The following is a 23,355-nucleotide window of genomic DNA, read 5'->3' on the forward strand; positions in this document are numbered from 1 at the left end:
CTGCAGAATAGCGAAGCAAATCACAGCACACAAGGAATCTCTTGCAATAATTAGAAATACTGATCTTAAAGACTAAAAACTCAGCCGGGCCTGGCAGCGCACGCTGCAATTGGGAGGTGGAGACAGGAGGACAGCGGTTCGAGGCCAGCCTCAGATACTTAGCGAGGCCCTCCCTAACTCAGTGAGACCCTGTTTCAAAACAAAGAATAAAAAATTGGGCAGGGGGTGTAGTTTGGAGGTCAAATGCCTCTGGGTTCCATCCCAGATCCAAAAAAAAAAAAAAAAAGAAGAAAAAGAAATGGGGCTCATTGTATCCCCAAGGTATAAGGCCGCTGGGTTCCATCCCCAGTATCACACACACAGTATTTATTATACTGAGGATTGAACCTGGGACATTTTTACCTCCAAACTACATTCCCAGCCTCATTTTATTTTTTAATTTTGAAACAGAGGGTCTCACTAAGTTGCTAAGGTCTTTACTAAGTTGCTAAGGCTAGCCACAAACCTGTGATCCTCCTATCTCAGCCTCCTAAGAACTGAAATGACAGGCCTGAGGCACCCTGCCCAGCACTTGTGTTTGATTAATAAGGGTAGATCTTCAAAATTTAAGGTTGTTGTTAATTTGTTATTCCTGCTAAAGAATCAATGAAAGCCGGGCGTGGTGGTGCATGCTTGAAATCCCAATACTTGGGAGGCTGAGACGGGGATCGCAGGTTCGAGACCAGCCTTCACAACTTAGTGAGACCCTCGGCAACTTGGTCAGACTGTGTTCCTAAAGAAAAATAATAATAATAATAGGGCCAAGGGTCTATCTCAGCAGTAGAACGCCCCTTGGTTCAGCCCTCAGTACCACTAAAGAAAAAAAGAAAGAAGGAAGGAAGGGTTTACGGGGTCTACAGGTTGCCATGATTTTTCTTTTTTATTTAATCAAATTTGCAAGGTTAAGCTCCACCAGTAAAATAGGGAAATAATATAACATCGTTTCCGGAATCCGAGAAGAAAAGGCTGTATCATCCACTGATGAACAGCACCCTAAAGAGATCATCTTTTCTTTTTGACAAGGGACTTCCCAAGTAGCTCTACTCAACTCACAAAGGTTAATTATCTAGCAGGAACTGATTTCTCTACCCCTGTGACACTGGGCACCGCGGGCAGGCTTGGGCAATAGTGATTTGTTTTCGTGGTGACAAGAATGGTCGCCCCCTCCTCCATGGCCGGGAGCGGAAAGAGGTGGTCGGCGTCGACCTTTGGCTTGCTCGGGACGCAGTCTTCGCAGGTACACTCCTCTACGGTGTACCCTAGGCTTCTCGAAGGGGCCCCTTCGTTGCTGGTCCTGCTGCTGTCCGGGTTGGGATTAGCCATGTCCAGCAGAACTGATCCTGATGATCAAGAAAGAGAAACATTAGCCTAAACTCCCCAGGGGCTGTCGGCAAGACAGCCTCAGGAATATACAGCAGGCCTCAAAGCAATGCAGGGCGGAGGATAAGTCTGTCCTGCACTAAGAGTCATACACTAGCAGACCACAGGCTGCCACAATGGGCTCTAAAATATGATTTGCTTAGCTGGGCGTGGTGGCGCACACTTGTAATCCCAGCATTTGGGAGGCTGAGACGGAGGATCGCAGTTCTTGGTCAGCCTCAGCTACTTAGTGAGGCCCTCCACAATTTAGTGAGACCCTGCTTCAAAATAAAGAATAAAAAGTAGGGCAGGGGGTGTAGTTCAGAGGTAGAATGCCCCTGGGTTCCTTCCCCAGACCCGCAAAAATAAATAAATAAATAAATAAATAAATAAATAAATAAGTAAAATATGGTTTGCTGCCAGGATTATACCTGTAATCCTAGTACTTGGGAGGCTGAGAAAGGATCGCAGATTGGAGGAGGGCCTCAGCAAATAGTGAGACTCTTATCAACATAGTGAGACCCTGTTTCCAGATGAGAAATAATATTGGACAGGGGGTATAGCTTAAAGGTAGAATGTCTCTGGCTTCATTAACCAGTACCACAAAATTAATTAATTAATTAAAATATGATTTGCTTAGCTGGGCATGATGGTTTATGGTTGTAATCCCAGCATTTGGGAGGCTGAGACAGGATCGCCTTTCATGGACAGCCTTGACTACTTTGTGATGCCCTTTGCAACTCAGTGAGATCATGTTTCAAAAAATAAAGAATAAAAAAAAAAAAATAGGGCTGGAGCCGGGCGTGGTGGTGCATGCTTGTAATCCCTGCGCTTGGGAAGCTGAGACAGGAGGCTCGCACAGGTACAAAGCCAGCCTCAGCTAAAGTGAGACCCTGTTTCCAAATAAAATAGAAAATAGGTCTGGGAGTATATCCTAGAGGTAGAAAACCTCTGAGTTCCACCCCCCATACCACCAAAAAAAAAAAAGAAAGTAAGGCTGGAGGTGCAGCTCAGAGATAGCATGCCTCTGGGTTCCATCCCCAGTACTGGGGGGAAAAAAATTTTATATATATATACATATATATATATATATATATATATATATATATGTATATGTATATATGTATGTGTGTGTGTGTGTGTGTGTGTGTGTGTGTGTGTGTGTGTATAGCCCAGTGGTGATATGCTTGCCTGCCATGTACAAGGCCCTGGGTTTGATCCCAGAACCACAAAAAAATAAATTAAATAAAAATTTTAAATTTTTTTGTAAGCCAGGAGTGGTGGCACACGCTTGTAATCCCCGCGCTTGGGAGGCTGAGACAGGAGGATCACACAGGTTCGAAGCCAGCCTCAGCTACTGAGTGAGGCTCTCAGCAACTTAGTGAGACCCTGTTTCCAAATAAAGTATAACATAGGTCTGGGAGTATAGCCCGGAGGTAGAAAGCTCCTTGGTTCCACCCCCAGCATCACCAAAAAAAAATAAAAATAGATAAATTTTTTGTGGTACTGGGAATCAAACCCAGGGACATTCTACCTCTGAGCTACACCCCCAGCCCTATTTTTTTTCTTTTTTCTTTTTTTTTTGTGGTACTAGGGATGGGACCCAGGGGCTTTCTACCCCTGGGCTACACTCCCAGACCTATTTTATATTTTTTATTTTATTCGGAAATAGGGTCTCACTAAGTAGCTGAGGCTGGGAGTATAGCCCGGAGGTAGACGGGTTCCATCCCCAGTACCACCCAAAAAAAAAAAAAAAAAAAATCAGATTTTACACATGAATCTGGATCACTGGACTACAAAGACAACAAAATGTGGCCGTGTGGAGCCGGCCGAGAAGCAGCCAGCCGCAGCCGCAGCCGCTGTCACCGGCGGGCAGGCCCCGGGCTCCCGGTGGACCCAGCCCCGCCTGGCCAAGTCCAGGTCGCTCAGCCACTGAGGTTTCGACCTCATCTTCCGCGCATTCAAATGACAGGAATAACCACGTGTTCCTGCACACCAAAATCAGTCTGTGGGTAACGTTTCAGAACCAGAAGTAAAGGTGCTTCTCTTACAGTGTTTCACAACAGGGGGGCAAAAATCTTTTCTTTTTAAAAAGACTCGTGCGAGCCGGGCGTGATGGCGCACGCTTGTGATCCCCGAGCTTGGGAGGCTGAGACAGGAGGATCGCACAGGTTCGAAGCCAGCCTCAGCTACTTAGTGAGGCTCTCAGCAACTTAGTGAGACCCTGTTTCCAAATAAAGTATAAAATAGGTCTGGGAGTATAGCCCGGAGGTAGAAAGCCCCTGGGTTCCACCTCCAGTACCACCAAAAAATAAATTAATTAATTAAAATAAAACAACTCGTGCAATCACACGTCTCCATTTATACATCTGGGAAGGTAAATTGCCAATTTCCCTACATTCGCCAGTGGAATGATGTAAAATGTTACACTTAGGGTTACTCTAAAGGTAAAGCAGACACAGGAAGAAATATATTGCTCGATCTCGTTTAATAAAGAAGCTGGATTCCTCGGAGCAGAGAGGAGGGTGGGGATGACCGGAGGCAGGGAGGTGGCGAAAGTGGGAGCTGTTGGTCAAAGGATATGATGTTGCAGTTCTAGAGAATAAATAAATCTGAGCCAGGCCCGGTGGTGCACTTGTAATCCTAGTACTTGGGAGACTGGCACAGGAGGATTGCAGGTTCGAGGCCAGCCTCAGCTACTTAGTGAGGCACTTCGCAACTTAGTGAGACCCTGTTTCCAAATAAAAAATAAAATAGGTCTGAGGGTATAGCCCAGAGGTAGGAGGCCCCTGGCTTCCATCCTCAGCACCACACACACAAAAAAAGAAAAAATAAATCTGAAGCTCCAATGTGTAACATAATCACTATACTTAATACCTTATTGCATACTGCAAACTGGCTAAGAGAGTTGATTTTCTTGTGTATGTGTACATGTGTGGTACTGGGAACTGAACCAGGAACATTCTATCTCAGAGTTACACCCTCAGCCCTATTTTATTTTTTTTATTTGGAAACAGGGTCTCACTAAGTTGATGCGAACCTCATTGAGTTGCTGAGGCTGGTTTTGAACCAGCTTACAGCTATGTGCCACCACGCCCGGCTTTAAGAGAACAGATATCTTTCCAAAGTAACCATGTGAGGCGATGGATACGTTAGTTTGCCTGACTGTGGTGATCATTCCCCTATGTACATGTATGTCCGAAGATTATGCTGAATACCTTAAATATAGACAAATTTTATTTTATGTTAAAAATACGTTCTCCAAGCCGGACGTAGCGGCGCACGCTTGTAATCCCAGCATTTGGGAGGTGGAGACTGGAGGATCGCGGTTCACGGACAGCCTCAGGTACTTAGCGAGGCCCTTCACAACTCAGTAGGATCCTGTTTCAAAAATAAAGACACTAAAAATTAGGGCTGGGGATGTAGCTCAGAGGTACAATGCCCCTGGGTTCCGTTCCCAGTACCACACACACACACAAAAAAAAAAATGGAACATCCATTTCTCTGAAACAGGGTCTCTGCTGCTTACTAAAGAATTCTATGAATCCAGGTACAGTGTGTGAACCTATAATTCCTGTATATGAAAGGCTGAGACAGGAGGATCACAGGTTTGAAGCCAGCCTCAGCAATTTAGCGAGGCCCTCGGGAATTTTGTGAGACCCTGTCTCCAAAAGTCAAAGAAGGTCTGAGGGTATAGCTTCAAGGTATAATGCCCCTGGGTCCAGCCCCCCGTGCCACAGAAAGTTCAGGACTGGTTAGGCCTTTCTAGCACTGTTCATTGTTCACCCAAGCAAAGAACATTTATATTTGTATTAAAAACATGACTATAAAGCCGGGCGTGGTGGCGCACGCTTGTAATCCCAGCTTTTGGGAGGCTGAGACAGGAGGATCGAGGTTCGAGGATAGCTTCAGCTACTTAGCGAGGCCCGTTCGCAACTCAGTGAGACCCTGTTTCAAAATAAAGAATAAAAAAAAAATAGGCCTGGGGGTGTAGCACGGAGGTAGAATGCCCCTGGGTTCCATCCCCAGTACCACACACTAATTAATAATAATAATTAATAATAATAATAATAACGACTATGGTCTTGCCAAGTATGCTTTCCCTGATGGTAACAGGGCTGGCTAGCAATTTCTGATAGCAGGACATGTCACCAGTGTGCTAACTTGAATCAAAGATGTTTTCCAAGTACTGGGGCAGCCAAGTTCTTCAGGAGAGTGGCTCACTACCAAGGAGAGAACGGGGGAAGGGCTGCAAAGGCGCCCGCACCAAAAAGACAGCTTGCATCACACAGCTATTGACTGGCACGCTTGGCGGGGCCGTGACCGAGTGACTTAGTCAACGTCAAAAAAGAAACGGAAAGGAAACTCACAACATAGCCCCTCTTGGAAACACACTTCAGCCGGGCGTGGTGGCGGACGCTTGTAATCCCCGCTGTTGGGAGGCTGAGACAGGAGGATCGCACAGGTTCGAAGCCAGCCTCAGCTACCGAGTGAGGCTCTCAGCAACTTAGTGACACCCTGTTTCCAAATAAAGTATAAAATAGATCTGGGAGTAAAGCCCGGAGATAGAAAAGCCCCTGGGTTCCACCCCCAGTACCACCAAAAAAAAAAAAAAGAAAGAAACACACTTCAAAGATTCACCATCAAACCAACCTGTGTTTTTAGAGCCGTCCTGCAGTGGTTCGGAGCTCATCCTCCTTAGCAAGAACATTAGCACAAAAAGTGTCACGGAAACTATCAGGCTGAGGCCCAAGCAGGTCCAGAGAATGGCATTCGTCCCTTTCACCGGACTGGTCAGACCTTGATTAAGAGAAGGTCAGAGCAAAGACAAGCCGTGAGCAGAATATTCACGCCCAGGACGACTTACTCACTATTCAGGTCCCCTCATTCATCAGCACCGGACTTTTACAATCCAAATGCCACTTAATCAGAAGAGCAGACGAGAATCTATGTTGTCAACAGTGCTGAATAAAACTGCATTGCGTTCTGAATCATTGCTTTGCTCCCGTATTTAAATGACTACCTCTTTTTCTCTTTCTGATTCAGAAAAAAGGAAAAAAGCCGGGCGTGGTGGCGCACGCTTGTCATCCCCGCGCTTGGGAGGCAGAGACAGGACGATCGCGCAGGTTCGAAGCCAGCCGAGCGCGCTGGCTTAGGAGACCCTGTTTCCAAATTAAAATGTAAAAATAGGTCTGGGAGTGTAGCCCGGAGGTAGAAGGGCTTCCAGGAACCCCAGTACCACCAAAAAAAAAAAAAAAAAAAGAAAAAAGGAAAAAAAAATCCCACCACCTGCCCCATCCCGTTGGCTCTGAGTCAACAGTCCACACAGGACCCTGCACACCGTGGAAGGGCTCACTTACGTGCCTGACAGTAGCGCTGACAGCGCAGAGGAGGTGCGCTGGAACATCGGAGGTGACACGGTTTGCAAGTTTGCAGCAAACTGTCAAAATACTCATCTTGGAAGCACTGCTGAGCCATCTGGAACTGGGTCGCACAAGAAAACGAGGGCGCGACCAAAACACCAACATGGAAGGAAAAGTCAAAGGCGCATCCCCTGTCAAGTGCAGGAAAAAGGACCCGCGTCACTCTGGGGGGTCGTCAGCGCTGTGGCTGAGGATTTGAATACCGCCTCTAACTCACGGTTCTAAGTTTGAGGCTCGGGGTGGAGTAAGCTGGGATGTAAATATCAGGCCCAACCACACCTGAAACAGAAACTGCTTATTTTTAGAAGAGGTTTCCCAACCAGGTGATAGTTGCAAGATACAGATGCCCGTGGGGCATCAAGCAGAAGGCTCAGTCCCCATTTTGGAATCCTGTGGTTATGAGCTGTACTATATGAGGGGCTCCAGACAAGACTAGGTCTGTGCCTCTTAAGAACTTAACATTTTTTAGGAGGGCAGGTACTAGGCATTGAACCCAGGGGCATTCTACTTCCAACCCCACACCCCTGGCCCTTTTTATTTTTTGTTTCAAAACAGGATCTTCCTGTGTTGCTGACTGGTCTTGACCCTTCTATCTTCCAGTCTCAGCCTCCCAAGTACTGGGATTGCAGGTGCACAGCACCACACCCAGCTAAGAACTCAAGGTCTAACAGAGAAGATAGAAATATACGCAAATAACTGCAGGTATAGTAATAACTGATGCTGCATGAGAGAGAACTAAAGTCAAACACGACTCCCAGGTTCCAAGCCACTGAAGAACTCAGTGCACTGACTCTAGACACAGGGACATCTGCAGTGAAAGCAAGAAGGCTGAAGGGAAGACAGGTTTGGGGTATTATGTCATTACTATTAAAAATAATCCACAGCCAGGCATGGTAGCACACATCTGTAATCCCAGTACTTGGGAGACTGAGACAGGAAGATCACAGGTTCAAAGCCAGCCTTGGCAACTTGGCAAGGCTCTCAGCAACCTAGTGAGATCCTTTTTCCAAATAAGAAATAAAATTGGGCTGGGAGCTGGGCTTGGTGGTGCATGCTTGTAATCCCAGTACTTTGGGAGGCTGAGACAGGAGGATTGCAGGTTCAGCCAGCCTCGGCAACTTAGCGAGACCCTGTTTCCAAATCAGAGCAGGCTGGGCTATAACTTGGAGGTAGAATGACTCTGGGTTCAATCCGAGAGAGAGAGAGAGAGAGAGAGAGAGAGAGAGAGAGAGAGAGAGAGAGAGAGAGAGAGAGAGAGAGAGAGAGAGAGAGAAGAAGAAGAAGAAGAAGAAGAAGAAGAAGAAGAAGAAGAAGAAGAAAGAAGAAGGAGGAGGAGGAGGAGGAGGAGAAGAAGGAGGAGGAGGAGGAGAAGGGATGGAAGGAAGGCAGGCAGGGAGGCAGGAAAAAGTTGGGAGTATATCTCAAAGCTAAAATGCCCCTGGATTCCATCCCTAGTACATAAAAAATAACCTACTTGAGGCCGGGCGTGGTGGCGCACACTTGTAATCTCCACGCTTGGGAGACAGAGATGGGAGGATCGCGCAGGCTTGAAGCCAGCCTCACTGGCTTAAGAGCCCCTGTTTCCAAATAAAAATATAAAAAATAGGGCTGGGGGTGTTGCTTGGAGGTAGAAGGCCCCTGGGTTCCATCCCCAGTACCACAAAAAAGAATAATAATAATAACCTACTTGATCCAAAATCCCTTTTCCCAAGGACCTCCTATGAACATTTATTTTGTTCTTTTGTGGGTCTGGGGATTGGAACCCAGGGGCCTTCTACCTCCAAGAGACACCCCCAGCCCTATTTTTTATTCTTTATTTTGACACAGGGTCTCACTGAGTTACAAAGGGCCTCACTAAGTAGCTGAGGCTGTCCACAAACCAAGATCCTCCTGTCTCAGCCTCCCAAATGCTGGGATGACAAGTGTGCGCCACCACGCCCGGCTCACCTATGAACATTTAGGGACGTAAGTTTTGTGAGAGGAAATTTGGGGGGGAAATGAGGCCAAGTTACCTCCACAACTCCCTCCAGTTCTCAAAGACTGTGATCCTAGGACTAGGTGAATGATGATAAAGCAGAGACAGCCTGATTTTAAGACAAAGACTGTTTTTAAAGTTCCTTGAGAGAGGGTATTGATGTCGGAGCATCAGAACAGCGCTGTGTCAACCAGGACAAAGTCGGCGTCGGCTGTCGCTCACAGCGCAGGCGAAGCTGAGCGATGCTGCCCGAGACGCCCAACACCACCAGAGAGGGACGCTCCGTGAATATCGGCATTTTTTGGCTGTAGCAGAGCATCATAATGAGAAGGCCACTGGAGCCTTGCACAAGAAATTCTTCTGTGTAAACATCTGCCCAGGAAACATCTGTTCAACTCTGGACCAGCAGCACCTTCGCTATTAGTCTCTGTGGTCAAAGATTATTATGTGACAAAGAAATTATGAATGTATTCAAAGAGGCTGAAGGGAGAGGAAGGTCTTAAAGATGCAGTGAGGAGCCTGGTGTGGTGGCACATGCTTGGAATCCCAGTGGGAGCCTGAGATAGGAGGATTGCAGGTTCAAGGCCAGCCTCAGCAATTTAGTGAGACCCTGTTTCAAAATAAAAAATAAAAAGGGCTGAGGGTGTAGCTTGGAGATAAAATCCCCTGGGTGTTCAACCTCCAGTATCACACACACACACACACACACACACACACACACACACACACACGAAGAGAAAAGAAAAAAGAAAAATATGCAATGAGGAATATTACACAAGCTGTTTTGAAACCATAATAATCTTTGTCCATAGGGACTAGTGGCAAAGGCGCTGCTGGTCCGGAGTTGAACAGACGTTTCCTGGGCAGATGTCCATGCAGAAGGATTTCTTGTGCAAGGCTCCAGTGGCCTGTATGCCCGGTCATGATTCTGAAGGTGTCTTTTGTGAATAGCCCCTGTAATCAGGCATGCGCACATGAGGTCCTCTCTTTCACAAACCCCCATGTGTATTTATTGTTATTATTTAATGAGTGCTTGACAAACGTGACTCCATTTGGATTCTGATTTTATTTATTTATTTATTTATTTTTGCTATACTGGGGATGGAACCCAGGAGCATTCTACCTCTACGCGACAGCCCTGGCCCTATTTTTTTTTTTTAATTCTTTATTTTGAAACAGGGTCTCACTGAATTGCAAAGAGCCTCACTAAGTCGTAGCTGAGGCTGTCCTCCAGCCACGACCCTCCTGTCTCAGTCACCCAAATGCTGGGATTACAAGCGTGCACCGCCACGCCCGGCTTGGATTCCGACAACTTTCACAGTAACTTACTCTACAAGGAAAATTTTGTCCAACTAAAAGGTTCTTTTCCAAAATTGCTAAGCTATGAGCAAAGTTGTTTTTGTTTTGTGTTGTTTTTTTCCTTTGACCGTACTGGGGTTCCTGGAAGCCCTTCTGCCTCCGGGCTACACTCCCAGACCTATTTTACACTTTTTTATTTGGAAACAGGGTCTCTTAAGCCAGCGCGGCTGGCTTTGAACCTGCGCGATCCTCCTGTCTCCGCCTCCCAAGCGCGGGGATGACAAGCGTGCGCCACCACACCGGGTGCAAAGTTTTTCTATAAGAATATTGTTACCATTAGTCCTTAACCACAATCTGAAAACAGGCCATTTCTTCTTAGGACCTTCATGCTTCATTCTTTTTATTTTTTGAATTTTTTGTTTGTTTTGTGGTGAACCCAAAGTCTACCCACGGACATTCTACCTGTGAGCTACATCCCCAGCCCTATTTTTTGTTTTGTTTTGTTATATTTATTTATTTATTTATTTATATATATTGGGGGGGGGGTACTGGGGATTGAACCCAGGGGCATTCTACCTCCGAGCTACACCTCCAGCCCTATTTTTTATTCTTTATTTTGAAACAGGGTCTCACTGAGTTGCAGAGGGCCTCACTAAATAGCTGAGGCTGTCCGCGAACCACGATCCTCCTGTCTCAGCCTCCCGAATGCTGGGATTACAAGCGTGCACCACCAAGCTTGGCCCATTGGTTTTGTTTGTTTGTTTGTTTGTTTGTTTGTTTGTTTGTTTGTTTTGGGTTTGGGTCTTTTTTTTTTTGGTACTGGGGCTGGAACCCAGAGGCATTCTACCTCGAAACTACATCCCCAGCCCTGTGTTTTTTTGTTGTTGTTGTCTTGTTTTGTTTTGTTTTGTTTTTGCGGTACTGGGGATGGAACCCAGGGGCATTCTACCTCTGAGCTACACCCCCTGCCATAATTTTTATTCTTTATTTTGAAACCAGGTCTCACTGAGTTGCAGAGGACCTCACTAAGTAGCTGAGGCTGTCCGCAAACCACGATCCTCCAGGTCTCAGCCTCCCAAATGCTGGGATTACAGGCATGCGCCACCACACCTGGCTCTCAGCCCTGTGTTTTATTCTTTATTTCAAAACAGGGTCTCACTGAGTTGCAGAGGGCCTCACTAAGTAGCTGAGGCTGTCTGTGATCCACTATCCTCCCGTCTCAGCCTCCCAAATGCTGGGATGACAAGAGTATGACAACCAGCTTTGGCCCATTGTTTTTTATTCTTTATTTTGAAACAGGGTCTCACTAAATTGCAGAGGGCCTCACTAAGTAGCTGAGGCTGGCTGAGAATCTGCAATCCTCCTATCTCAGCCTCCCAAATACTGGGATTACAAAGGTATGCCACCATGCCCAGCTCCTATTTTATTTTGAAAGAGTCTTGCTAGGTTGTTGAAAGTCTCACTATTTGTGCCACCGCTCCTGGCCCTACTTTATTTTTTATTTGGAAACAGGGTCTAAGCTGTGGAGGGATTCCCTAAAAATTGTGAGGCTGGCCATGAACCTGAGATCCTCCTGTCCCATCCTCCCAAATACTGGGATTACAGGCATGTACCACCACACCCAGCTCAGAGTTTTCACTTGGGGAAAGAGATCCAGGTGTGTTAATCAGGGTATTCCAGAGAAAAGAACCAGCAGGATGAATACCCAGATGTTCCTTGAGGTGTAATGGGATGGCGTCCCATTAAACTCACCGAGAGCGGGAGATTTCATAATAGACATAGTCTACTGAACATCATGGCTTAGGGCACTGCACACTGTAGTGTGGCTGACAGGGAGCTGCGGCTTGCTGCAGCAAGCTCGGCAATGAGAGAGATGACAGCATATATCATACCTGGGAAAAGATCTAAATTCAAAGTATTATTTCCACCGATTGCCCATCACTTTCCTCCATTAAAAAGTCGCAACATCACAAGTCAAACCATCTTCAGTGAGGTTCTGTCTAGTTATGTATATAGAGGAAGAGGTTTAATAAAAGTAACTGAAAGCCAGGTGTGGTGGTGCACACTTGTAATCCCAGAATTTGGGAGGCTAAGACAGGAGGATTGCGAATCATGGACAGCCTCAACTACTATTTAATGAGGCCCTTTGCAACTCAGTGAGACCCTGTTTCAAAATAAAGAATAAAAAATAGGGCTGGGGGCATAGCTTAGAGGTAGAACACTCCTGGGTTCCATCCCAGTACTGAAACGGGGGGTTTCTTCGGAGCCCCCAAGATGAAGCGGGGGTTTCTTGAGAAGAAACCTGGTGTTTCATCAAAGATGAAACGGAGTTTCTTGAGAAGGAACTCGGCGTTTCCTTACAGGGTTCTTGTCTACAGTGAGCGAAGAATGACACCCGCAGACCTCAGGAAGGGGAGTAAAAGGTTTATTGGAAGCAGCAGGGAATAGGGGAAAGTGGCTGAACACCCCAAAGGGGCTGGGACTCTGGGTCCAGCAGCTGCCTTCAGGACAATACTTGAGAGTAGCCCAAGCCGAATTGCCTTCAGGTGCAGGCTGCTTTCTTCCAGAGTCCGCGTGATCTGCCAGAAGGGAATAGGGAAAAGTAGCCGAATACCCCAAAGGAGTGGTCGGAACTCTGGGGTCCAGTAGCTGCCTTTAGGTCACTATGGGTCCACGCGATCTGCCAGAAAAGTGCAGGTCACCCCTAGAGGCCCTGGTCAGCCTTGATGTCCAGCAGAGGCCTTCAGGTCACTACCCGAGAGCAGCCCGAGCCATGTGCCCTCAATTGCACTCTGCCTTCTCTCAGGGCTAACACGACCTGTGAGAGAGAGAGAGAACAGCTCCCCAAAGGGGAGGGGGTCCCCGAGAGGGAAAAAAACCCAATTTGGTGGCCAGCTAGGGCCTTTGCCAGATGTCTACGTGTCCACTTTGGGTTAGGGTGAGTTTGGGATCCTGGGAATTCTGGGAAGCAGCTCTCAGAATTTGCATAGGGTATTTGCAAGTCCTTTAAAGAATCTCCTTTCATTCAGTACTAGTGTCAGACTTGCTCCTGTGATGGCTCCTGGGTTTGTTAGTAAACCGATGGCTTTGTGAAGCTTTGGTCCTTCTTATCTCTGAACCTTGGCCCCTCGCCCCTCAGGAAATTAAGTTTATTCTACCGAGGCCTCTTCCCTATCTGCCTATTTCCTTTCTATGTCCTCAGTACCACACACACACACAAAAAGCAATTAAAGCCAGACATGGTGACACAGCTCTGCAATCCCAGCACTTGAGAGGCTGAGGCAGAAGGATCACAGCTTGGAGGACGGCCTCAGCAACTTAGCAAGATTCTCACCAACCTAACAAGACCCTGTTTCCAAACAAAAAAATAAATAAAAGGAATGGAACCAGAAAGATGGTCTAAGGTAAGGGGAGGGAGGAAACCGAGGTCCTTTAGTGGAAATACTACCACCAACTATGTGTATACAAGCGAGTCTCCCGATGTCAATCTCAGTGCTCCGTGCTGGGGAGGGAGGAAATGGGGAGGTGGGGGCAGGCAGGGGCTGTGTGCACGTATGTCACTGTGGACATGATGTGCATTATGACGTGAGACCGTAGTGCAGCAGTAAAAGCACCACAGGAAAAGGAAGGGGCTAGGGTGTGGCTCAGCAGCAGAATGGCCCCGGGTTCAATCCCAGTACCACAGAAACAAATTAATTAATTAATTAATTAATAATAGTATAGAATAGGGCTTAGGGTATAGCTCAGAGGTAGAATGGCCCTGGATTCAATGTTAAGTACCAATAAATAAATATTAAAGCTTCTTTGCACTAATGAATGTCACCCAGCAAGTCTTTCTAGTGTTCTTGCCATAAAAGAGCCCCAAACCAACAACACAAAGGAACAGTAAACACCAAGCCAGAGGCCTCATGAACTGCAGACAGGGTAGATTCTTTTTCAACTTGAAACAGAGCCGGAGGGAAGCGGGTCTCTGCCTGGGGGCTGCAGAGGAAACAGCTGGGAGCTGGGATCTCTAAGCCCCGCCTTGAGCATCATGACCCAGGAGCTCCTGGTGAAGGTGTCCTTCCTCCCGCCCTCCTCCCTGGAGCTCGGCACATCCCTCAGAAGTCTTGTTTGCTTGTGGGCATGAAAAGGCTAATTTGATTTGGGGCCAGTTCTCCAGGCTCTCCCTCCTCTCCCTAAAGATTCTCTCTGAAGATCAGCTCCTCTCCACTCTCTGAGCACCTACAGCAGTGCCACATTCTGACAGCTCTTTGGAATTTTTCAAAATGGTTCACTTTTGATTTCCAGGGCATCCCAATTGTTCACAATTGAGGTGCCCATGTCAGAACAGTCTGCTTTCTTTCTTTCTTTTTCTTTCTTTCTTTCTTTCTTTTTTTCTTTCTTTCCTTCTTTTCTTCCTTCTTTCCTTTCTTTGACCACAGACTTAACCTCTATCGCCTCTTTGTCCCTACAATTTTATTATATTTTATGGACCCAAGAATAAGAGTTTCAATTACTATGCTAAGAATATTATTTATAAAAACTATAACTGCCAGGCGTGGTGGCGCACACTTGGACAGGAGGATCGCAGGTACAAGGCCAGCCTCAGCTACTTAGTGAGGCCCTCTGCAACTTAGTGAGACCTTGTTTCAAAATAAAGAATAAAAAATAGGGCTGGGTGTAGATCAGAGGTAGAATGCCCCTGGGTTCAATCCCCAGCACCACACACACACACACACACACACACACACACACACACAATAATAATAATAATAATAATAATAATAATAATAATAATAATAATAACTTTATGGTTTAGTCTCACTAAATTGCAAAGGCTGGTCTCAAACTTGGGATATTTCTGTCTCAGCCTCCCAAGTACTGGGATTACAGACCTTTACCACCACACCGAGATTTCACTCAAACATTTGCAACAAGAGAATTTTTCACGACAGCATCATATAGCTTTCTATATGAGGGCAATGGAGTCACAAAATACAGGGAGCAAGTTCCATCTGAAAAGGAATCCGTCAGGGCCTGCAGTGGTGTGGTAAACACGGCCATGCTGTGGCACCATCATCTGGGGACAGAAACCCCAGAACTGAAGTCTCTGATTAAATGTGCAAAGTGAATTCCTGCCATGACTCACGGTGCGTCCCTTCCCGTGTGGACACAGAGCAGGGTGCTGCTGCTGCGGGTGCCTCTTTCCCTTGAACTCTCTCTCCAATGTGTACTTTCTTCTTCTGACCTTCAGTCTCATTTAGATGCAAAGCCAACTTCAAAACACAGGGATTAGCCGGGCGTGGTGACACACCTTGTAATCCCCGCTTGGGAGGCAGAGACAGGACGATCGCGCAGGTTCGAAGCCAGCCGCATGTGCTGGCTTAGGAGACCCTGTTTCCAAATAAAAATGTAAAAATAGGTCTGGGAGTGTATCCCGGAGGTAGAAGGGCTTCCAGGAACCCCAGTAACACCAAAAACAAAACAAAACAACAACAACAAAAAAAAAAAACACAGGGATTGCTCCTGCGGAGAAACCGCCCGCAGAGTCAGGCTGAGACTTGGGGTCCCAGTGACGGTCCTTGACGGAGCACGTGGCTTTGGTCAAATGTCTGGATCTTGGATGGATGGCTTCAGGTTACTTTCTCTGTAACAAACAACCATGGGATTGCCCATCACACGGACTGGTGGGAATATAAATGAGATAATGCTAGATGGGTGTGGTGGAGCACACCTGTAATTCTAGCAGCTGAGCCTGGGTGGAGCCCTGGGGTAGATCACTTGCTGAGCATGTGCTAGGCTCTGTTTCTTTTATTTATTTATTTATTATTTATTTATTTATTTATGTGTGTGTGTGTGTGTGTGTGTGTGTGTGTGTGTGTGTGTGGTACTGGGGATGGAACCAAGGGGCATTCTACCTCTGAGCTATATCCCCATCCCTATTTTTTTTATTTTTTATTTTATTTATTTATTTATTTATTTATTTATTTATTTGGTGGTACTGGGGTTCCTGGAAGCCCTTCTACCTCCGGGCTACACTCCCAGACCTATTTTTACATTTTTTTTTATTTGGAAACAGGGTCTCCCAAGCCAGCGAGCGCAGCTGGCTTCAAACCTGCGCAATCCTCCTGTCTCTGCCTCCCATGCGCAGGGATTATAAGCGTGTGCCACCACACCCGGCCTCTCAGACATTTTTATACTTTATTTGGAAACAGGGTCTCACTAAGTTGCTGAGGGCCTCACTAAGTAGCTGAGGCTGGCTTCGAACCCGTGCGATCCTCCTGTCTCAGCCTCCCAAGTGCGGAGATTTACAAGCGTGCGCCACCACACCTGGCAAGCACTGGGATTTTAAACATGAACCATCAAACCCAGCTGGTGTGTGTGTGTGTGTGTGTGTGGTGCTGGGCATTGAACTCAGGGGCATTCTATCTTCAAACCACTCCCCAGCCCTGTTTTATTTTTTCATTTGGAAATAGGGTCTCACTAAGTTGTTGACAGCCTCACTAAACTGGTGAAGCTAGTTTCAAACCTACAATCCTCCTGTCTTCGCCTCCCAAGTACTAGGATTACAGGTGTACACCATCACACCAGGCCCATACTTTTTATTTATTTTTTATTTTATTAATTGTGTGTGTGTGTGTGTGTGTGTGTGTGTGTGTGTGTGTGTGTTGCTAGGGATGAAACCCCAGGCCCTTCTACCTCTGGGCTACACTCCCAGACCTATTTTATATTTAATTTGGAAATGGGTTTTCACTAATTTGCTGAGAGCCTCACTAAGCTGCTGAGGCTGGCTTCGAAACTGCTCAATCCTCCTGTCTCAGCCTCCCAAGTACTGGGATTACAAGCGTGCGCCACCACATCTGGCTTAAGCCTATGTTTTAAAACTTTCCAGGGGAGCTGGGTGTGGTGCTGTAGGTTTGTAATCCCAGTACTTGGGAGGCTGAGACAGGAGGATTCCAAGTTTGAAGCCAGCCTCCACCACTTAGCAATTCCTCCACAATTTAATGAGTCCTTGTTTCCAAATAAGAAATAAAATCAGTCTGGGGGTGTAGTTCAGAGGCAGAGTGCCTCTGGGTTAAATTCCCAGTGCAACACACACACACACACACACACACACACACACACGCACACAACCTTTCTGCTGGGCATGATGGCACATGCCTGTAATCCCAGTACTTGGGAGGTTCGTGACCAGCCTCAGTTACTTAGTGAGGTCCTCGGCAACTTAGTGAGATTCTGTTTCAAAATAAAGGGAAAAAAAATAGAGCTGGGGGTGTGGCTCAGAGGTAGAATGCCCTTGGGTTCAATCCCCAGTACCACCAAAAAAACTTTCCAAAACAAACAAAACTAATTTTGGAGCTGCAGCTGGCCACAGAAAGCCCGACTTTGTAAAAGAAAGGTTGTTTTTGTTTTGTTTTGGGTTGTTTTATTTTGTTCTTGTTGGCTTCGCGTGCTCTCTCTCTCTCTCTCTCTCTCTGACTGAGGCCAGGGGTGCTGTACTACTAAGCTACATCCCAGTCCTTAGAATTTTTTTTTTCCGGTACTGGGGATGACACCCAGAGGCATTCTACCTCGGAGTGACTCCCCCAGCCCTAATTTTTATTCTTTATTTTTGAAACAGGGTCTCACTGAGTTTCAAGGGGCCTCACTAAGTAGCTGAGGCTGTCCGCGAACCGCGATCTTCCAGACTCCACCTCCCGATTGCTGAGATCACAAGCGTGCGCCACCACACCTGGCTAAATTTATTTATTTATTTATTTATTTATTTATTTATTTATTTTGAGACAGTGTCTCCCTAACTTGCCCATGCTGGCCTCAAACTTTTGATTCCCCTCAGCCTGCTAAATAGATGGGATGACACCCCTTGAGAAAAAGTTTGTTTATTTGTTTGTTTGTTTGTTTGCTGTACTGAGGATAGAAACATTCTAGGTTAGACCTCGCCTAGCCCCCCCTTTTTTTAAATTAGGAAACAGGGTCTTACTAGGTTGCCCAGAGTCTTGCTAAATTTCTGAGCCTGGCCTCCAACCTGTGCTCCTCCTGTCTCAGCTTCCCAAGTGCTGGGATTGCGGGCGTGCACCACCACACCTGGCTAAAAGAAAGCTTTTTTTGGGGGGTGGATTAATTTTTTTTTTGGTGGTACTGGGGTTCCTGGAAGCCCTTCTACCTTAGGGCTACACTCCCTGACCTATCTTATATTTTTATTTGGAAACAGGGTCTCTTAAACCAGCGCAGCTGGCTTCAAACCTGCGCGATCCTCCTGTCTCTGCCTCTCAAGCGCGGGGATTACAAGCGTGCGCCACCACGCCTGGCTAGGGGGGTGGATTAAATCAAGGGGCATTTTACCTCCAAGCTACACCCCCAGTCCTATTTTATTTTTTATTTTGAAACAGGATTTTGCAGCCAGGCGTGGTGGCGCATGCTAGTAATCCCAGTATTTTGGAGGCTAAAATAGGAGTATCTTGAAGCCAGTCTCAGCAACTTAGTGAGGCTATCTGAACTTAGTAAGATCCTGCTTCAAAATAAAAAAGAATAGGCCAGGCGTGGTGGCGCACACTTGTAATCCCTGCACTTGGGAGGCGGAGATAGGAGGATTACGCAGGTTCAAAGCCAGCCTTGTTGGTTTAAGAGTCCCTGTTTCCAAATAAAATATAAAATAGGTCTGGGAGTGTAGCCCAGAAGTAGAAGGGTTCCATCCCCAGTACCACCAATAAATAAATAAATAAACAAACAAATAAATAATAAAAATAATAAATAATAAATGATAAAATCGGCTTTGGGGTGTAGCTCAGAGGTAGAATGTCCCTAGGTTCCATCCTCAGTAACACACACACACACACACACAAAAAAAAAAAAAAAAAACAAAACAGGGTTTTGCTAGGTTGCTGAGACTAGACTCAAACCTGCAATGATCCTTCTATCTCAGCCTCCCAAGTACTGTATCAGGATTACAGGCATGTGCCTCCATGCCCAACTAAGTTTTTTTTTTTATTATTTTTAATTTTTTTTTCTTTTGTGGTACTGGGGTTCCTGGAAGCCCGTCTACCTCCGGGCTACACTCCCAGACCTATTTTATATTTTTATGTGGAAACAGGGTCTCTTAAGCCAGCGCGGCTGGCTTCGAACCTGCGCGATCCTCCTGTCTCAGCCTCCCAAGCGCGGGGATTACAAGCGTGCGCCACCACGCCCAGCGTAAGTTTTTTTTTTTTTTTTTAAAGGAAAAGTTCCCAGCATTTACCCTTTCACATCAATGAGAACTGCCAAACTTATTAAGCATCTAGGGCTTTAGTGAGAGCGCTGAGTCAATAGGAAGGTGGTTACAACATTTAAATTCATTTCACTTGTGGGCCTCCGTTAGCGGTTAATGGATATTCCCTTCACCCTGTGCTCGATTCCCCAAATCTGATATGCTATGATAAGATTATGAATATATGAATAATGTAAGCACATTACATTTTGGAACGGCTGTGAAATGTATTACCACGCATTTTAAACATTTTTTTTGAAATTCTCTGATTAAGAGGATTTCAGAAACAGAGAACATCAATTCAGAGTTATGATGAAAAGAATTCCTTTATTTCTATATTTAAAATTACATCTCTGGTGCAAATGACATTATTTTAATATAAATGTAACCTACATTATGTCTTTCACTTAATGTATTTTTCGGGTGCTTATAATGAAATGCAAACTCATGCTTTCAAATTTGATCTTTTTCAAATTCAGCAGGCCAAAATACTAGGCAAACCTTGCTTTGCTTTTGTTTTTTCTTTTTTCTTTTGTGTGTGTGTGTGGGGGGAGAACAAGGGTAATTGAACCCAGGGAAGTTCTACCTCCAAGCTACCTCCTATTTTATTTTAATGTTCATTATTTGGTACTGGGGGTTGAACCCAGGGATATCCTACCTCCAAACTACATCCCCAGCCCCAATTTTATTTTTATTTGGAAACAGGATCTCACTAGGTTGATGAAAGTCTCATTACTTGCTAGGGCTGTCCTCGAACCTCTGATCCTCCTATTTCAATTTCCCAAGTACTGGTATTACAGGCATATACCACCATGCCTTGTTTTTTTTTTTTTTTTAAATTTTGAAGCAGGCTCCCACAGCTTGGTGTGGTGGTGCACACTTGTAACTCCAGTACTTGGGAGGCTGAGACAGGAGGATCTAGGTTTACAGACAGCCTCAGCTACTTAGTGAGGCCTTCTGCTACTTAGTGAGACCCTGTTTCAAAATAAAGAATAAAAAAAATAGGACTGTGGGTGTAGCTCGGAGGTAGAATGTCCCTGGGTTCAATCCTCAGTACCATAAATAAATAAATAAATAAAAGAAACAGGGCCTCACTAAGTGGCTGAGGACCTTACTAATTGTCTGAGGCTGGCTTTGAACCTGCGATCCTTCGGTCTCAGCCTCCCAAGTTCTGGGATTGCCAGCATGCACCACCACACCCAGCTTTGCTTTTATTTATTTATTTATTTATTTTTTTTTTTGCGGTACTGGGGATGGAACCCAGGGGCAGTCTACCTTAGAGCTACACCCTCAGCCCTATTTTTTATTCTTTATTTTGAATCAGGATCTCACTGGGTTGCAGAGGGCCTCACTAAGTAGCTGAGGCTGTCCGCGAACCGCGATCCTCCTGCCTCAGCCTCCCGAATGCCGGGCTCACACACACCTAATTCTGCTCACTCACTGGGACTGGCGCCATCATGACCTTGGGCAGGAACTGGAAGGAGGCTGGTGTGCCACCATGAGGAGCACCAGAGGAAGGTGGGCAGAGCCTTGGAGCCAAGGGAGAGTTAAGATTTTCACTATGATAATGGGAAGGCAGCCATGTAAAGAGCTTAAATAGAACAGTGACCAGATCTGATTTCACGAGGAGTTTTATTATTGTTTCTCTACATGTATGTGTGGTACTGGGGTTTGAACCCAGAAGCATTCGACATCTGAGCTATAACCTTCGCCCTTTACCAAGAGTTTTAAAATGATGGAGAGAGAAAAAGTTAGATCCATGATGTGGGAAGTTGGGAGAGCAGCGGAGGATGCCTGAGTGTTTATCTGCGATCCCAGGCGCAGGGCAGTGTCACACACTGGCAGAAGGGACTGGGGTTAGGGTGGTCTCCTGGCAAAGCAGGTCTGAGCCCTGACTGGAGTGGAAACTCAGTCAGAAATCCCATCAGGGCACACACCTGTAATCCCAGTACTTGGGATGGTCCCAGGCCCAGGGCCAGCCTCAACAATTTAGCAAGGCCCTTGGCAACTTAATGAAACCTAATTTCAAAACAAAATATAGGGCTGGGGGTGTGGTTCAAAGGTAGAATGCCCCTGGATTCAATTCCCTATAACACACACAAGGAAGGAAAAAAGGAAGGAAGGAAGGAAGGGAGGGAGGGAGGGAGGGAGGGAGGATCCCATCAGATGTGTTAATGTGTGTGTGTGTGTGTGTGTGTGTGTGTGTGTGTGTGTGTGTGTTTGTGTTCCTGGTGATGAAACCCAGGGGCCTTCTACCTCCAGGCTATACTCCCAGACCTGTTTTATATTTTATTTGGAAACAGGGTCTCACTAAGTTGCTGAGAGCCTCACTAAGCTGCTGAAGCTGGCTTCGAACCTGAGATCCTCCTGTCTCAGCCTCCAAAGTACTGGGATTACAACCGTGCACCACCACGGCCCACTCAGATGTCTTAACTTAATGGGGCTGAGTGTCACTATATAACATCTAACATTAGAAAGAACACTCCTTCCTGGCATGTGGGCACCTCTCCTGGTGGCTCAGGGTCCTGATAAGGTGGGCAGGATAGACCCCAGCCCCAGCGTCCACTTGTGCCAAGTACTTTGACTTTACATGACGTCCAAGGCTGTCCCTTCAGTGTGATAAGAGATCACCCCAAGGTCCCAGCCCAGCGTCACAGTCAGGAAGCCTCCCAAGGAGATTCCATCCCTCCTCTGTAGATGGGACCCCAGAGAGACCACGGGTCGATCCTCACATTTCCCACTAGAGGGCGCCAACGCCAGGACCTTGCCCATTCCTGGAGCAGTGGCTGGTACAAACACCACCTATTTGCCCTTCTCCCTTGAAAATTCCCCAGGAATCAAAAAAAGTCAAAAGATAAGGGCTGAGTGGTAGAGCTTTTGCTTTCAATTTTATATCTTTTGTTCTGTTTTATAGGATGGGGTGGTACTGGGAATTGATTTACTTAGTATGGCAGAGAGAGAGAGAGAGGAGGGAGGAGGGAGAGGGGAAGAGAGAGGGAGGGAGGGAGGGAGAGAGAGAGAGAGAGAGAGAAGAGAGAGGAGAGAGAGAGAGAGAGAGAGAGAGAGAGAGAGAGAGAGAGAGAGAGAGAGAGAGAGAGAGGAGGGAGAGAAGGGGGGGAGAGAGAGAAATCAGCCTGCTGTGGTAGCAGCAAGCCTTTCATCACAGTATTTGGGAGGCTGAGACAGGAGGGTCACAGGCTGGAGGCCAGCTAGTAACCTAGTAAGACTGTTTTGAAATGAAAAATAAAAGCCAGGCATAGTGGCACATGCTTGTAATCCCAGTAGTTTGGAGGCTGAGACAGAAGGATTGCGTGTTCAAGGACAGCCTCAGCAATCTAGAGACACTCTGTTTCAAAATAAAAATAAAAAATAAGGCTGCAGGTATAGTTTGGAGGTAGAATGCTTCTGAGTTCGATTCCCAGTGCTACGCAGAAAAAAGAAATAAGGAAGGAAAGAAAAAAGAGAGAGAAAGAAAAGATAAGCCAGGTGTGGTGGCGCACGCTTGTAATCCCAGCATTCGGGAGGCTGAGACAGGAGGATCCGAGTTTACAGACAGCTTCAGCTACTTGGTGAGACCCTATACAACTCAATGAGACCATGTTTCAAAATAAAGAATAAAAAATAGGGCTGGGAGTGTAGCTCAGAAGGAGAATGCTCCTGGGTTCCATCCCCAGTACCACAAAAGAAAAGTAAAAGAAAAATAGAAAGGGCTGGGGGTATAGCTCAGAGGTAGAATGCCCCTAGGTTCAGTCCCCAGTACTACTACTCACGTACACACACACACACACACACACACACACGATCATGAAAAACCGGCATAGTGGAGCACATCTGTAATCTCAGTATTTGAAAGGCTGAGACAGGAGGTTGGAGCCAACCCTCAGCAACTTAGCAATACCCTTTTTCAAAATAAAAAGGGTGGGGGTGTAGCTAGGAGGTAGAATGCCCCTGGGTTTATTCTCTAGTACAGATGAGGAGAAGGAGGAGGAGAAGGAGGAGGAGGAGGAGGAGGAGTTGGAGGAGGAGGAGGAGGA

The 23,355-nt window shown here is 46.3% G+C and overlaps 1 protein-coding gene across 1 annotated transcript; it reads right to left on the reverse strand.

Moving 5' to 3' along the window:
- Nucleotides 1–1,101: 1,101 nt before the first annotated feature.
- Nucleotides 1,102–6,876, reverse strand: TNFRSF17 (TNF receptor superfamily member 17; the record flags this gene model as incomplete). Its single annotated transcript, XM_080704719.1, has 3 exons — nt 1,102–1,379; nt 6,052–6,198; nt 6,759–6,876. The coding sequence occupies 3 exons, from the start codon at nt 6,874–6,876 to the stop codon at nt 1,102–1,104; spliced, it is 543 nt and encodes a 180-aa protein (XP_080560845.1).
- Nucleotides 6,877–23,355: the final 16,479 nt, after the last annotated feature.

This window comes from Muscardinus avellanarius (genome assembly GCF_963383645.1).
Source record: "Muscardinus avellanarius genome assembly, chromosome: 10".
Lineage (NCBI taxonomy): Eukaryota > Metazoa > Chordata > Mammalia > Rodentia > Gliridae > Muscardinus > Muscardinus avellanarius.